The sequence below is a fragment of the Parasteatoda tepidariorum genome, chromosome X1, assembly GCF_043381705.1.
Source record: "Parasteatoda tepidariorum isolate YZ-2023 chromosome X1, CAS_Ptep_4.0, whole genome shotgun sequence".
Classification (NCBI taxonomy): domain Eukaryota; kingdom Metazoa; phylum Arthropoda; class Arachnida; order Araneae; family Theridiidae; genus Parasteatoda; species Parasteatoda tepidariorum.
This window is the reverse complement of record NC_092214.1, coordinates 45,103,168-45,120,795: the sequence shown is the minus strand read 5'-3', so window position 1 is coordinate 45,120,795 and position 17,628 is coordinate 45,103,168. Positions and strand designations below refer to the sequence as shown.

Genomic DNA, 17,628 nt, shown 5'->3' with positions numbered 1-17,628 from the left:
CATCAAAAAATTTATGTCTTCGTCTAATGAAGCCTCGTTTATGTTCCTCGGTTTACTCTTCGTTATAATACTGCAGATTAGGTACAAAAAAAAATTCTTTATATATACCCCTAACTATGTACATCAAAAAATTAATTCATTAGAAACTAGATTTTTTTTGTCATACATGTTTTTTAATCTGTACTTTAAAATAAAATTCTTAATTGTTAACAGTTGTAATTCAATTGTTAAAATGTCATTATGTTTTATTAATGTTTGTATCCTATCCTTTTTTGGTTTATAACATGTACACCACAAATAGTATATGCATGCATTATGACGTTTAAAACCATTATGTGACCGATTTTCAAAGGAAATTTGCTCTTTTTGACATAGCGACCATTTGATATAACAACCAGATTGGGGCAGTCCCGATGGGGTCGTTATAACGCGAGTCAACTGTATTAAGAAAATGCCTCATTTTGTTAAACAGCAAATACTAAAAATTGAAATTTGTAAAAATATTATGAAGTCATGCCAATTTTAGAATTATCATCTGATTTAAATAATGCAAGAAGAAAATATGCAACTTTCAAACTTATTTTGATTTTAAAAAATATGCAGCAAGAAGATTAACATACTTTTTACAGAAACTGTGAATACAAATTTTTACTTAATTTCGTCATAGGAGGATAAGAATGATATTGCTCCAAGGTACCTGCTCAATAATTTCATTATTTCCAGAATTAAAATCTATTTAGACAAAAGCCTTGAAAGCTAAATCAAGAAAAAATTTAACTAGTATTATTTATCTAAGCTTATTCCATTAATTTAATGATAGCAGTATCAAGGTTAAGGATATGCAATGAAAGCCTGTTTACTATTATACGATAAATACATTGAATCCTATAACTTGAATAATTTATTTTAAGCAAATTATTTAATTATTTTAAGTAAATAAGGGTGCAAAAATAAACTTGATTGAAGTATGCCTAAAATATATATAAAATTATCCTTGGGGAAAAAAAATAAAAAATACATTTTCAAACTGTCCTTACTTCGTATAGCTGTCCTTGTAACTATTTAATTTTGATATCTGGTGCTAGGTGACAATTTACACTCGACTTTTGAAATTTCAATTGTAAAGTAATTTTTTTTATGTCCTTAAAAATGTTATTAAGGCTACCAGTAAAAAAACTGCACTGCATTGATTTTTTTAAAAAGTAGTGACTAATTATTTTTTTAATCTAAAAACCAATACCTTTATCTTACATAAAACTTATTTTAATATAGCGTAAAATAATTTAATATACTGTGTAACTAAATGGATAATCTCAAGAAACTGAATCGGAAAGATAAAAACTTCATTGATTTAAAAAATAATAGATAACAAAAGTAGACATATTTGGAGCATCCAATAATTAACGACACAAGTCATTCATGCCTGACGAGTCTTGAGAATGGGTGCTTATATTTGAATGCTCAAAACATGTCGAATTTTGTTTCCCTATACATATTAAAAATGTAAGAGAACCATAGATTTTGTGTTCCATAGTATAAACCTTGTAACTATGAAGTTATCTTTAACTTTAAAATTAAGATTTTGAGACCAGATATTTTGAGTTAATGAAATTGAATATTTTATCTTTTAAGTTTTTGTGTCACCATTTCAATACCTTATGGACCTTACGAACTCTGTTCAAAAAGAGAATATCTCATCAGATATATATAAGAAAACGAAGAAATCACAGTAGCGGTATTTGGCGTTAAATGTAGCTTATCGTAATTGAATTAAAGAAATGTTGTGCGACATTTTATGCTGAATCTGTGAAAATGAGTTTCAGAACGTATAAAAAAATCAGGATGCTAGTTGCAAATCATCTTTATACACAGAAAACCATGTAATCTAAATACCAGGCAGAACAAAGCGAATATTTAAACAATAAATCAAACAATATGCAACATATTATTTTAATATGTTATTCTTAAATATAACATATTTCAATGTTTTTAAAATGCCACTTAACATTCAGAAATTTTCCTTCAGTTATAGAAAAAAGAAATATCGTAAATTATATAAAACCTTGTGACTGAGCATTAGAATTACTATATAATCAACATTTTATTTTTCAGGCACTTTTGTTTTGTTTCTTTAAACTTCATCCCTAAACTTTTATATATAGTTATAGTAGATATGTAAATTTGATTTTAGTATGAAATCCTCCTATAAATTAAGTAAAAACAACATAAATCCAAATAATGTCAGATAAAAAGTTCATGTATTCAAATTCTATAAGCTTAGAAAATCATAAATAATTTATAAATCGATTTAAACTTTCTTGTCAGAGGAGATTAAAAAAGAAAAAATCTTTGCACTTTGGTTAGAAATCAGCTGAAAAATAGCTATTGCCTAGAAACTTCTAGACATTTTCCACCAACTATTAATAAATAAATCTCTCCGAGCAATCACACAACCTTATTTCCATTTTTTTATAGTCTTAACTTGGTTGCTTAGCAACGGAGTCGGGGTAGCAGCAAAGTTTTTAAAAATTTTAGGGTAATTTTAGGAGCTTTTTTCAAAAAATTTTAGGTAAATTTTAGGAGTAATATATGATTTTGCTAGGATAAAAACAGATCACACGGTAGTTTATTACATAACAGAAGATTATTACAATTCATCCACACATATCATAAATAATAGCAAGCCATAAAATAAAGCTCTGAAATTTATTAAGTCAAGAATGAAATCTCTAAAGCGTAAAAATGAAATTTCAACTTTACATATTACCTATCAGAAATTAAGTGCATAATTCAGGAACAGGCAAAAAAGAGAATAAATCAAGAGAAAAAATAAATTAACACCAACTTGGATTTTTATTTAATTTTTACCTTCTTAATCAAAACTTTATTATTACCCTTTACCTTACTTTATTAAGAAAAACTATTGTGTGATATTATTAGATTTCAAATCAGCAATTTATATTAGAAGTTAGAGAAAAACAAATTAATCATTATCATTTTTCTAATATATTCTTGATATGATTTGTGAGATTCTTTTACTGCCCTCAATAGTGTTGTGGTGATCTTCAACACTCCTCCATAATTTTGAATGGTATCTTTGATTAGTCTAAGAGACATAACAGTATTCTCATGGTGACTCACATTAAGCATTACTTTATTTATCGAAAAACCTCTCTCAGGATCAGAATTCCCATGTGGCAAAATTAAAACAGTTTTAATTAATGTAGTTAAATTCTTATATTTCAGATTATTGCTTTTTTATTTATATTTAGCCTATAACTCTAATTTTTTAGGAACACTAACAAAATTTTATCAGATTTTTAGGAATTTTAGGGTTTGCACATAGTTTTAGGAATTTTATGAATTTTAGGGGGAATGCGACCCCTGACGGAGTAAAATTATATATTCCTCTTGAATTAGTCTATGAGCTATCTAACAATATTCATTTGCGGCAGCAATTTTGCTTGGCTGTTCTTTGGGACAATGGCCAAATATATATAACTTATTAGGCCTCCAATCTATGATTTTCGAAATTTTGTCTACCCCTTTATTTTGAGGGTCAGGTATCGCAATACGTGAAATAAAATATATGTTTATTCAGAGAAAGTGCATTTTTGTGTCTAATTTCGTAACTTAATTAATAGTTAGCAATAATTAGTTAGCATATTTGAAATCACCCCCAGAAACCGTTAAGATTGACATTTAGTATGTGAAAATCCGATCATTGGAACAAAAGTTATTCAGGGTGATATCTTTTTTTTACCCACTGTTCCACTAGGCTTATTGTACAATTTAGCTCACTGTATTAATAACATAATTTTAAGTTTAAACCCAAATTATTTCTTATAATTGAGTAAAAGTTATCAATTACATACTTAAAAATTTTTAAATAAGTCTATGGAAAATTTAAAGTATTAAATAAATATTTAAATTCTTAGAAATTCAAAGCAGTTTATAATATTTTCTATCTAAACTTAGCAATCCAAATTTATGCAAGCACTTTTTTTTTTATAAATATTGATTTTTCAATTCAGCATTCTACTGTGAAATTCATTCAAATTAGTAATATCATCGAACCACTTTTCTGACTGAGCCATTAAACTTCACCAATCAGACAACTCAAACAACCGCATCAAAGATAAAACAACCACTTTTCTGATGGAGCTATAATTTTCACTTAAGTTAGCTTGAGGCTATATTGATATACAAAGATTCATAGTCTTTCAATCAGGATATATTAAGATACATACATAATTTTCAAATCAGGAAATGAAGCTGTGTAAAAAAAAGCAACCCATGTTTGTCTAATATTCAAACTAAATAATAAAACATTTTTGCTGACGACTGGTACAATAGAGTAGAATGTCAAGCTTCAACATGCAAACGCTGTAAGCAAAAAGTAAAAATGGCATGATTTAAAATTCGTACATGTTCACATTAGTTTTCATCTAATGCTGTATAACAATTTGCATTCAAAACAGTAATGAATCTAAGATATCTAAGGGATAATTTTTAAACACTATAGCCATAATTTGCAACATTTATGCTTTTTACAAAAGACATCTAATATCCCATCTTTGTTGCGGATTTTCTTGGGGTCAGTGACCTTCTGGAGCTTATCTGACATATTAAGAGGATAACAACAAGACATTTCTTAAAAGTAGCAAAATTTAAGCTTCAGATGTTAATTGTTGATTTAATAAATTTCATTTGAATTGATTTTGACCACCATAATAATAAATGATTCAAACATAAATGTATATGGTCTGATATCATGCAGGAATGTTAAATAAAGTGAAAAACAAAATCAGCTTATTTTTAATAAATAAAATTGCTAATTATATGTATTCCTACTTTGAAATTTAGTATAATTTATCTATGTTTGGTGTGCAAATGTTTTTTGTTTCACCAATACATAGATTTTTTTTAATATAAGACTATGAAATTGTTAGGGGATCTAGATTCATAGATTAGTATGTTTATTAATTTTTCAAATAAACATAATGGAAATTTCAACTAATTTTTGAACTTCACTAAACAAAAAATATGGGAATTATTATTTTCATTTACCTTATCAAAAATGTTATTAAAAAATCACACTATTTTGTTTATGCTGCTCATATTTTGTATACATTTTGTAATTTTGTATTTGGGACAGACTTTTTCCCTAGTTAGTTCTCCATGAGTTTAACAACAATTGATACTGTTTGTGTAAAATATTGAGCTCAATGTTATTAATTCAAGGTCATGAAAAATTTAGTAACTATTTATTTTCAAGAAACCTCCCTTATATTCTTCAATTAACAAAACTAACTACTAACCTAGCAGCAACCATTAAAGCTCGATTGTTTCCATAAATAGTAAAACAATGGGGAACTCCCATTCTAGATTCTGTCTCCTCAACCACAATACCCTGTAATGGTAGCTGCCCGTGAATTTTGAATTGATGTTGATTAATTGGACCTCTATTTGCATAGAGCAGTACATCAGAAAACTAAAACATAACAGAAAAGCAGCACATTAAAAAATGAAAATAATTCCATAATTAAACTTGATATCAATCTACATCATTATTTAATTATTAAAACTAAATTACAAATATCAAATAAATTGTGTATTCAAAGCCACATTCTAGAAGAGTTGTTTGAAAAAAAAGTCTGATTATAAAAATAGTTTCATAGCTAAATATTATTTCAGAAACAGCAGTTTCATGGTTACTATGAAAAAAACATTGTTTAAATTTATTTGTAGAAAATTCTAAAGCAAAAACAAACTTATAAAGACTGTTTAATGAGGAAAAATCAAAAATTTTGTGTCAACTACATGTTAAGATTTATCTAAAAATATTGAAGAGAATATAGAAACCAATAATGAAATTCAAATCAAAGTACAAAACAGTTTGAATTTTCTTTTATAAAAGGAGTTGAAATGAAATTGGAAAATTCAGAGATTAAGGAAAAGTTTCTCAAAAAAATTATTAGTTCACTTTAGTCTAATATTTTTTAGTAGATCAGATTTGATAATTGGAAAAGGGGCACATTATGCAAACTTTAAGTAATAGAAAATGCGCTTTATGCTAAAGCCTATGCATTTGGCAGAAACGTTAAAACTGCTTTATATTATCCAAAAATTTAGCTATGCATATTTGAGTTATAGAAGTTTTATGTATACTACTTATAGAAAAGAAAAGACTGAAAAAAATATTAGCTTACAGCAAAAATATGTCTAAACAATTATTATAACTGTGATAAGTCAAGAGAATGTAAACAATAAAATACAAGTTAGTCATAAAAAAATTTCAAAAAATGACTTGTTCAGTTAAATATATATTATTATTTCTGTGTATTATTTATTGTGGAATACAATCTACATCAGCAATTTTTGACATGTTGAGAATAAAGTGGTGTAGTATCTAACGCATAATTTTAATTCAATTGAATTTTGATTCATTGTTCTCACTCTTATCTTTCTTCCAAATGTATTATCTTGTTACAATAATCCTGTTACAAATGCAATCATAATAAAATTAATAATATCTGCATAGACCTTTTCTGAATCTAGCAAAATCCTGTCTCTGTTGTTTAAAAAAGAAATTTATATATAAATTTATAGCTTTGTGATTAATCCTTAAAAATTTTGGAACGTGAGACTTTTAAAACATAAAACTGAGTGAAACTTCAAAACGATCGTTCTTATAGTTACTAAATAATCGAAGAATATTATACTTAACAAATTATTTGCTGAATGCAAATGATTAAATTATTAAATAGTGAAACAAACTAAACAATTTTCTTTATTGCACCATGGAAAACTACTTTTGAAAAGGACTTAAAAATAGAAGAAGCATATATTATCAACCAAACACTTAGTGCACGCTGCTGTTGAAAAATGTAAATGAATAAAGCATTTAAAAATAATTTATGTCAAATTATCATTGGAAGACTGTAACCCTATTTTTAAAATGGTCCCAAAGAATCTGTAAATATTAATGAGTTAAATGATTAGGGTTATATTTGCAATTTTACTTATTTTTTCCTAAGAGACCTTTTCTATGTAGTTGCATTTTAATTATAAAAACTTCTGTCTATTTTTTATCTACCTAAATAACTGTTGATCTAGTAAACAGATTTTCATACACTAAGGTGCAATCTTATTGGTTTGAAAGGCTATTCTTTAAAATGCTAATTAATTTATGTAGAAAATATCTTAAGTTATAACATCAAATATCAAAATGTACTTTGAATGAACATACCTTTTTTTTCAGTTAGATTATTGCCCATCAAAATTTTAGGGATTGCTGTAACTTGGGATATATTTCAATAAGTCAAAACAGTAATTGAAAATTTGGAGCCCTTAATGTTAATTTTCAATTCTACATATTTTGTTTTTATTTCTAGATCTATTCAGTGAATCAAAACTTTTGCACACAATTATAAAACTATTATATCTAAATATAATTCCATATAAAATATAATTTTTAGAAATCATTTAAAAATTCTCAGAAATTGCCTGATTTGATGATGTCTGAGAAAAAAAATTTTACTGAGAAAAAAATGTTTTCTGAGTTAAGGAGATTTCAAAAATTTCGTATTTTCATTTTTATTAATCAAAAATTATTTGATTGATCCTGTTCAAATGAATTTTCCCATTTAAAATTACAGTAAAACCTCACCTTATAGTCACTTCTAAAGGCAACCACCTCACATTACAAATAATTTTGAATACACCTGATAATCTTAGTTGAATAAACTATAATATACAATTTTCCTAAAACAGACTATCTCTTAACCCTACATAGATAGAAACTAGCAAACAAAAAAAGCCATATTTCAATATTTTCAAAGCAGATACTAAACATTTTTACAAGTTATTTTTTGAAAATTTAAAATTTTTAAATTTCAATGTTACAAAGCTGTGAGTGTTTTCCACGGATCAAGTAAGTTTCATGGATCAAATAATCAAGTAAGGAGAAGTTCAAAATTAAATCAATTTATTCAATCAATCAAAATTAACATTTCGTTATAGATTTTGCTAATTACTATATGTGCATGGCAACAACTAATCATTTTGTAATGTGTATTGCAACAACAATTTTTCATTAAAAGCAGATATTTAACTGGATATATATTTATTAATAGATATTTAACAGGTGACATTAAGAAATGAATTATGTAATGCTCATAACTACTTATATTGTACATAGTTTTAAACAGTTTTCTTTGAATTTTAATTGTTCTGATTTTATGTATAAAGTTTAAATAAATATTAATGAAACTTCTTATTTATAATTATATGTTTATTCGATCATTTTATTGACTTAGTTAAAACAGTTCAATTAACTCCTTCCCAAAAGAGGAGAATTTTCTTAACATTGATGGTGTCTGCTTGATTAAGGTTTCACTGCAGGGGAAAGAGGTATATGACTGGGTAGCTAAGATTCAAGGGCCTGTTGGAGCTAAACTGTTTGACCTATACGCTATCAGATTTAATAAAGATATTCAATGTTTAGTTGTGTACAATATATCATTCCTAAAACGTTGCAGATATACTACTTTTTCTACAAATAATTTTCTAGAAAAAATCAAAACACCCATCTCATCCCACTTGTGGAGTGAGACAGGGTATGCATGTTAAGTCTTTGGGAAATTTAGGAATACTAGAATTTCCATGAAAAAGTAGCAGACATTTCTATTTTAATGACAATTTAAGAAAATTATGTGTGTAATTTACATGTGATGCAGTCAAGGTCATACTCAAGGGTGGGGGGTACGGTACAATTGTCCCAAGACTAGTGAGGTTCTTCCTCTGCTACACTGCAGCTTTTATAGTCCCGGCATAGATTCACTTTAAAGAGGGAAAGGCGAAACTGGTTAGTATCCGGTCTTACCCCAAGAACAGATGTTAGAGAAACGTAACAGAACAGAGCGATTATTTGGCTAAATCTTTATTGTTTGTTAAGATATGAATTTCTAGTAAAGTATAATAAGCTGGACTAAAAATAATTTTTGTAACTGTAATGACCAATAAATAAGGATAGTTTCAAAACAAAAAAAAAACATAAGAAAGTTGACATAGTTAACAAACCTATCTACACAGAGGCCGCATATTAATCAACAATAAACTATTTTAATCATATTTCTCAGAATGCAGCTAACCCTGCTACTTTGAGGAACATGAATCTAAATGCACTAAAAAAAGGGTAGGTTCATTTAGAGAAACTATGTTTGCTTCTGATATTGTAACTTAAGAATTTGCACAAAATACTTAAGGTTAGTCCTTCAAACCATTGGGATTTAATCTTAGTGTGTCACACTTTAATCATTAAAACTAAATCTGATAAGGTTTCTTTTCTTTTTCATGTAAAATTTATGTCAAAGGAAAATACAATTTTTACTCACATAAGATGTAACACATTCTTTTTTATAGAACTTTTGATGGTTTTGTGACCATTAATTAAAAAAATTTAAAGATAATAGTATTATCAACATTGTCTATAAAAATATTAAAAAACAAAAAACATTACTAGAAAAAACATCCTATTTTGATATCCTTTCTTAGATAATTTCTGAAGACATCCTTCTCGTAAGAACTCCTAAAAATGAAATTTTAAGAAGTTAATTAATAAGAAAAACAGGGTCTCATTTTTCTTACAAGAAAAAGTATTGACAGAGAATGACTGAGATTCAACAAAAATTGATTTTGTTGGAAAAGAAATTTAAAGTGTAAAAGAAAACACAGTTAATTTTTTTACATAAAACTAATACAGTTTGAAAAAAAAGCAAGGTAAATGCAAAAGTTTTAATTTTTTTTTTTTTAAATTTCACAATTAAACTCATGTAAGTTTTGTAAGAATTTATTGTATTTTTTCATTAAACACTAGGGCTTATGTTAAGTTTAACGTAACTGCAAGAGACAAGAAAGTTTTACGATGCATAACATTTTTTGCATAGGAGAAACCTTTTTTTTTTCGCTGAACGATGAAGTTAAGAAAAAAAAACTATTAGTTGGAGAAATAAATTAGCACAAGTTTTGGCCATATAGATTTATATGGCTATTCAAGGAAGCTGATCTCAACAAATACATCAAAATAAGTTGCTTAAAGCTTGCGGATCACATCTGCCGAATGGACCCTTATTCCTTGACATATAAGCTTCAATTACCAACCAAAGGGAACTAGAGTAAGAGATCAGATGGCTTAACTGTGTGGAAGAGGATTTTAAAATCCTAAGAATTACTAACTGGAGAACAATCGCAAAGAAAAGAGCACAATGGAGGAAGGTTCTATGGAAGGCTCTCGAGGCTTTGCAAAAAGTTCTCATGCAAATAGAAAAAGATTTATAAATAATAAACAGATGGATTTGTGAGAAAGTTACCTTTAGAAAAACAACTCAGACAAATAAATCAGAAAAGTAAATTATAGCAAGAAAAAATTTTATATTCTAAAATTTAATTCATTATAATACTTAAAACTATAAGACTTAAATGTATCATAAGAATCAGGAATTTAATTCATTTTATATTATGAAAATATAGAAAAGCACAAATATGAAAGAGTGATACATATCAAGATGAAAGTTTATCACTGTGATTGTATTACATTTCTCAAATACTATTACATACCCTTCTTCCAGCTGTTAAATTGTCAATTCCAAACAAATCTCTTTGTAGCTCCATTAGTTTCACAAAATTAGCCTGGAATTTATTGAACATATAAACAAAAGTGCAGAAAAATTTATTTTAAAAAAAATGATAATTTACTCAAATATCTTGTACTGATTAGCTACTGTTCTGGTTATAGTTTTTGCCCATAAAATGCAACAAATTAAATATTAGCAAATTTATAATAGATAAACAAAAGTGAGTCAGCATAATTACATTTTACTTCATTCAATATAATAGTCTAGATAAAACCTGCCATATTATGATTTTAATAAATCAACACTGTGTTACTACAAAGAAAAAGAAATTTTTATTCAAATGAATTTGAGCAGTAAATTACTGATTTATGTTTTAAATATGCACTAGAAATTAAAATTCAACATTGAGCTGAAATAAGAGTTGAATGTTATAAAATCAAACTGAAAAGCAGTCCACCCTTTTTTTAATACAATTATCAAAATAACTTTGAAAAGGATTCAATTGTGTTTGACAGACACGTTTTTTTATGAATTAAAGTATTTCAAAAATCAAAAACTTAAAACCAACATTTTACTGAGTAGGATTGAAGATTCATAAGCATAATGTTTTCAGATGATAGGCAAGTATAAAACCAGTAGCAAATTCACTTATCAAAAGACATGCTCTGTCCCAGTTCAGACAGACATACTATAGCATAAATGTACCAGAGTCTTTTTAGAAAGAAAAAAATAACAATAACCAAACAAAAAAATTTTCAATAAATAAAATTTTTTCTAAATAAAATCTTAACATTATTATTAAATTTGAAAGAAAAAAATGTGAAAAATTTGAAAAAGTTCTGAGTTCAATTTTGATTCTTTTGGTATCAGGGTTTCCAAATTTAATTCATAGATTTGCTATGATTCAACACAACAAAAAATAATTTACTCATATTAATTTAAAGAAATGGAAATAAAAAGGAAAGTTTTCTAATAGAAAAATGGGCTATTAGGTTTCAGTATAGAACAGTAAAAATATGGTTTACACTGGTAATACATAAAAAAGTTACGAGAAAAAAAAGATAACGAGTAAAAAAGTAATTAGATATTAAATATAACAGTGTAAAAATCTTTCATACTGCCATTCAGAAAAATAAAGTGTTGCTTCTGATGTAATTTTTAACAAAAAATTAGGACTTATCTCAGAAATAACAAAAAAAATTAATTTTTTACTTGTATCTAAATACGCATCTGAAATGATTATCTAGACATGCAAAATACTGTTTTCTATGTAATTTTGCATGTCAAATTTAATAATATCAAAAGTGAGCCAATGGGATGAATAAGTTCAGAAGCTCCAAAGATTTTTATGTATAAAAAGTAGTATTTTTTAATTGTCTTCTCAGACTTTTATCCTTGTTGTTTGGTTATTAACTTAACAAGGCAGTTGTTTTCTTTGCAATTTTTATGCTGAATTGAATGAGACCAATTACAAGATGATAGAACTAACTGCTCAGAAATTATAAGGGTTTTATGCGCAAAAGGTACAATTTTGCACTTGTACCTAGTTATGCATCTGACATCATTGTACAATACAAGATAAGCATTGTTTCCTTATGTAATTTCCTGCGCTTAATTGATTAAGATCAAACATAGTCAGTAGGACTCATAGTTTAGGAGTTACAAACATTTATTTAAATAAACTGCACTATTTTTTAGTAGTAATTTATATGACTTAAACCTTATATAACTTTTTAACTATTTACCCTATTGACTCAAGTTTAGTCACATACAATTAAGCATAAATATCTTATCTGTCTTGATAAATAGTTCCCAAATGGTGTTCAGCGGAGCCCTATGTGTCCGTGGAAGGGTTAAAGTGGTTCTGAGAGTTAAGACTTTCTTTATTAAAAATGATTTTTGAAACCTATAATTATACAGGGTGTTTATAAAGTCCCGGACCCATTTTGATGCTTAATAACTCATAAAATAATAAAGATAGATTAAAATTAATAACATAAATGGTTAGATAGACTCAAAAAGTTTCATAAAAAGTTATATATAAAACCTAATTTAAGGTTATTAATGATAAAACAAAGAAAAATTTTTATTCCTCTTGTTAAATATTTTTAAAACAAAGTAGCCTTTTATTGGTTAATAAGTTAACAAATGTCTTTATTTATAAGGTTCCATTGCCAGAAATCATTGCAACTTATGAAATGCAAGTCCTATTGACTTGTGTATTGTCTCATTCAATTAAGCGATCAAAAATTCAGGTGAAACAATACCTCACTTAAATAGCTTAGTATAAGTTTCTCTTTTATCACTTTGACATAGGAAGTTTGACATAGGAAGTTTTGAGCTTTCCTTTAACTGTACAACAAACAGAAAAACAATAACATCCTGAGAAAAAAGTATTTATCAACTTAGATTTTAAACTAATTTTATAATTTAGATCACAATTTCTACATACATATGTAGCAAAGCATAAATTTCAAGAAGATTACTTACAGAATAATGAATATTCTTTATGAGCATATTTGTGACTTGCTTCAATTTAGCCAATACAGCTGAAAAAAAAAAATTTAAATTGCAGTAGTTTACTAAATGACTTTGCTTTAACTGAAATTTTCAAATAAAAATTTAGAGGAGGGTAGTGATGAGAATTCTAGAGAGAATAGCAAAAAAAAAAATGAATAAAATAAATTTAATTAGTTAAGTAGTGAAAATCACAACTGTGAATAGAATACTTAAAAATTTCTGTAATTTGCTGCATCAAGCAACAGGATTAAATCAAGAGTTCTCATGTAATATGTATATATTTATTATATCTAAATATAGATGTATTTTTAAAATGAATAAGAAATATTAAACTTTCAAAAAAAGATTATAAAAAATAAATATGACTTTTTATAGATTAAATTATAACATTTATGTTGATCAAATAATTTTATCTGAAGATTTTTATATTCTGAAATAGGTTTGGGGCCAATTGCCCTAGATAATTAAGATTACATAGTACCTCTCAAAAGCATCCTAATTTGCAAGGCAGTTGCTCACTAATGCATTGCTTAACATCAATTTGTGCAATAATTTTGAGTTTTACAAAAAAATACACCTCAATGTATACTCTATTCTTCAGCTTCATTGACTACTAATATTTAAGATTGACACTGATATTACATTAATATATGAAATTAAATTAAATTTTATAACAATTATGCAATTTTATATTCATTTGTTCCCCTTAAACAGTTAAAGTAGAGCCCCAACAATCTAACCAGGGATGTGTCATAAAATTTAAATCATCACATAAAGTGTATAAACATTAAATTATGAGAATAATTATTAAAAATAAGTAGTGACTATAATAAATCTGTGTTTTACTTTTATATCATCAATTAAACAATATCCCAAAAAATAATTTGTTTATGTTATTTTCTAGTAGTCAGATTTAAGGTTCATAATGACAACAGTAATTGGAAAACCATTCTTTATTTTCAAACCACTCAACACATTTAGTAAAAACTTCTTCATTATTGAGTTATACTACTACTAACACATTATACTCATTGCTGTTGGAATCATCAGATCCAGATGCTATTTTATTTAATAGGGTCTGAATAATTTTATCATTGCTAAGCTATTAATCCAAACTCATCCCACATCACATATTTTTTTAGGATTGGATTTCGATATCAAAGACATATAACCTGACACATTTTCTGTAGTTCCCTTTCTTGATTTTTTCCTTAGCTTCAATCAGATTTTTTCTTAAGTAAATGTTTTCCAAATTACACACTCTAATATAATCAGTTTTAACATTTACAAAAATTGTACCAACATCAAAAACTTTCTGCAACCTTAATGAAGGTATCAAATTGAACTGTGTTTCTATTCAAGTTGAACCTTAGTATCAAGTGACATAGCTTCAGAAGTAGAGTAACATGGTTCAGTATAATCACAGTAAGGTTGCAGCAAATTTGAACGATACTATGGCTCAACAAACTCCAAAATTTCTAATAATATTCTCAGGCTTGAGCTACATTAAAAATTGCATATTTTATCCTGCAAGATATCCAAACTTTTGATAATGTTTAATTTGTTTTCTAATAACACAGTAAAATAAAAGCTTTCTAAGCTAACCTTCAAACACACTCAATTGCCCCTTGTGCCATGTGTTGAAATAACAATTAGGTCGAAATGCTTTTAAAACATATCAGGAAGGGTGTTGGATAATCAAAGTGTTGTGTAATCGAGCATCAGTTAATCGCAGTTCTACTGCACATGTTTTTCTATGAATTCATTAAAAATGACATTTTGGATTATCTCAATGAAAAACTTTTTAACTGTGTTATTGAAAAAGCATTCTGAGTCAAATGTAAGTTTAAAGATTATTAACCTTCAAATTAAAATTTAAGATGAAACATTGGTAATGTTTTCCTTTGATCAGACAGCTACATATTAAGTTTATATAGGATAGGAAAGAATTCATTTTGGTTATGTTTTTAATTTTAATTTTAAAAATTTCAATGATGAGGGATATATTTGCTCTTTCTAGACTACTTTTTCCAAATTTAGCGATATTTTTTTGTAAAATGAATACATGATTAATTTATTACTATAGGCAGAATTATGCATTTTAAAAAGGAAGCATGAAAGAATTGTAATACAAACTCACTTTTGCAGTTCTTGGAGTCTGGATGATTATCACCATAGTGTTCTACAAGTCCTAGAAACAAAATTAGTAAAAATATATTTGCTTAAATGCTCAATATTAAAATGTACATTTTATTTACCCTACATTCCTAAGTGCAAGTTGGTTTAACAAACTCTCAAAATTTCACGAAAATCAGGGGGTCGACTTATACACTGGTAATAAAGTCAGACTTTCTTTGGTCGTGAACTTTGTATCAATTTACACCTTTCAAAAACTATTTTGAATAAATTATGTACAATTGAGTTTGTATTTTCTCTCATCATATTTTCTTTACATACAGAGGGGTTTTTTTAAAAACTTTTTTACTTTTACATTCAGAAAAAATTAAGAATAAAAAATTTTAAGATAGCTAATTTAAAAGTATTTCAAAAAATATACACAGTGGAAACTTATAAAACATAACCATAAAGTTACAAATTTAAAAATTCCAGAACATCATATCTGTTGAATTCAATACTGTTGGCCCACTCTGCAATAAATTTTCCACTCTGCAATAAATTCTACTTCGTCCTCATTTGCTGAGTCCCACAAAACATTGTATTCACCCCCTCCAAAGAATTTGAAATTCAAACACTTTTCATAAGATTTTACATAAAATTAGAAATTTTCATATTAGGTTTTCTTCAGCGGTCAATTTATACAACCGACATACCAGAAATGTACCATCTTGTAATAAAAACTATAGAGTCATACACTTGGATATATTGTAAATATAATATAACAAAATATTTACCATTTAAATTACAAGAGAAAAATTTAGATCTCAAAACCTATTAGAATCTATTCCAAAGAAATATAATAGTAGATTGAAAATTACGATACTATAACTTCCTACATTTCATAAGGAAAATTTTTTTTCGTGCCTTTTACAAGATTTAAAAATAATGAAAATATTCTACACAGTTGAATTTCAATTAGATGTTAATTCATACAAAATTTCTGAAGAAAAAAATTGCTGAATTTCCAATACAAGCAACAATACACCATATCAGTTAAGGACACACAGGAATAAGATTGAAGAACAAAGAGAAAGAATAATGAAAATGATGGAGTAGAAGTAAAAAATTACCATTTTTCGGATATTTTTAATATAATTTTCTGAAGGTTAAGAAAGAAATGCTTAAAAACATTTAAAATGTTCCCATGGTTAAATTTAGTAAAAATGTCTATTTCCACCAGTTTTTTAATCAAATTATAAATTTCTTGAGTTTTCCGTTTTTTGAAAACATGAAAAATAATTTTCAAATGTATTCTTACATGTGTGTATATTTTAAACATACAGCAGATATCTTTGCTGTACATATAAATATTGAAACAACAAATGGTAAAGAAAAAATTAATCCATACATACTTTTTGAAAGTGTTCAAACATTAAAGTGTTTAGCTGCACTTTTTAAAAAAAATATTAATGATCGATAACGTGCAATATGATTTTCAATCTCTTCATGGATAATTGGGGCTGTACAATAATAAATTAATTATTTCAAATTAAAAAACATATTTAGTTGTAGGCTTGAATGAAGGAAATTATATAGTAAATAAAACTTTAGATACATTAAATCTTACCTTAAGACATAAACATTTAAGAAATTTAGTTTATAGAGTAACAGGAATAAAAAAATTGGACTTACTTTCCATTAAACTTGAGTAATGTAATAATCGGTGAGCGGGACGAAGTAAAAATGATGTAAGTGGTAGGTAACACACCCTCTGCATTTCAAAATCACAGTACATTCGTTCAAAATGAGTATTTGAGTAGTAAGCACTGTTTAACTTTTCAAGAATATATGGTAACTTCTCAATATAATTTGTGTAAAACTGTAAAAAAAACATGAAAGGTTTTTCAGAATGTAAATAGTAATGATTAACAAAATTTAAAAAAACAATAGTAATAATAGAATAAGGTAATAAAAAAAAGTGAAAATCCTAAGAATAAAGCATAACATAAAAATGTCATAAAATGAGTAAATATTATCATAGAAAATAAAATAAGTAAAAGTACTGCACTTGTCATTTAAAAATTTTAATTTACCAATGAAAAAAATAGCTTTATATTTTGTTTAAATGCAACTAACTAAAAATACAGGTAACAACTGAATTTTAAGAGGCCAAGTTTTATAATTCAAATCTTATTTGTAAATGAATAAATAAACCTCAGGAGAAACCGAACTATCAAGAATCATTAATTTAAAAAAATTATAACATAAGTAAACTTTTAAGCGTTACTTGATAATCTGAAGTTTTCTACAATAGCATAGAAAATGTAAGTATGGATGTAATTTCAAAATAAAT

At 26.5% G+C, this 17,628-nt stretch overlaps 1 protein-coding gene across 6 annotated transcripts in view; it reads right to left on the bottom strand.

Annotated features, from left to right (window-relative positions):
* LOC107457069 (Chondrocyte-derived ezrin-like domain containing protein) overlaps positions 1 to 17,628 on the bottom strand; it is a 102,736-nt gene that overhangs the window by 17,854 nt on the left and 67,254 nt on the right. For all 6 annotated transcript variants that reach the window (XM_016075121.4, XM_016075123.3, XM_016075122.3 and 3 more), the window contains exons 16-21: positions 16,968 to 17,154; positions 15,298 to 15,348; positions 13,128 to 13,186; positions 10,621 to 10,692; positions 9,524 to 9,592; positions 5,322 to 5,494 (exon numbers count right to left, since the gene is read on the bottom strand). In XM_016075121.4, the coding sequence (XP_015930607.1) occupies positions 5,322 to 5,494; positions 9,524 to 9,592; positions 10,621 to 10,692; positions 13,128 to 13,186; positions 15,298 to 15,348; positions 16,968 to 17,154 (611 nt within the window). The remainder of the gene's footprint in view (positions 1 to 5,321; positions 5,495 to 9,523; positions 9,593 to 10,620; positions 10,693 to 13,127; positions 13,187 to 15,297; positions 15,349 to 16,967; positions 17,155 to 17,628) is intronic.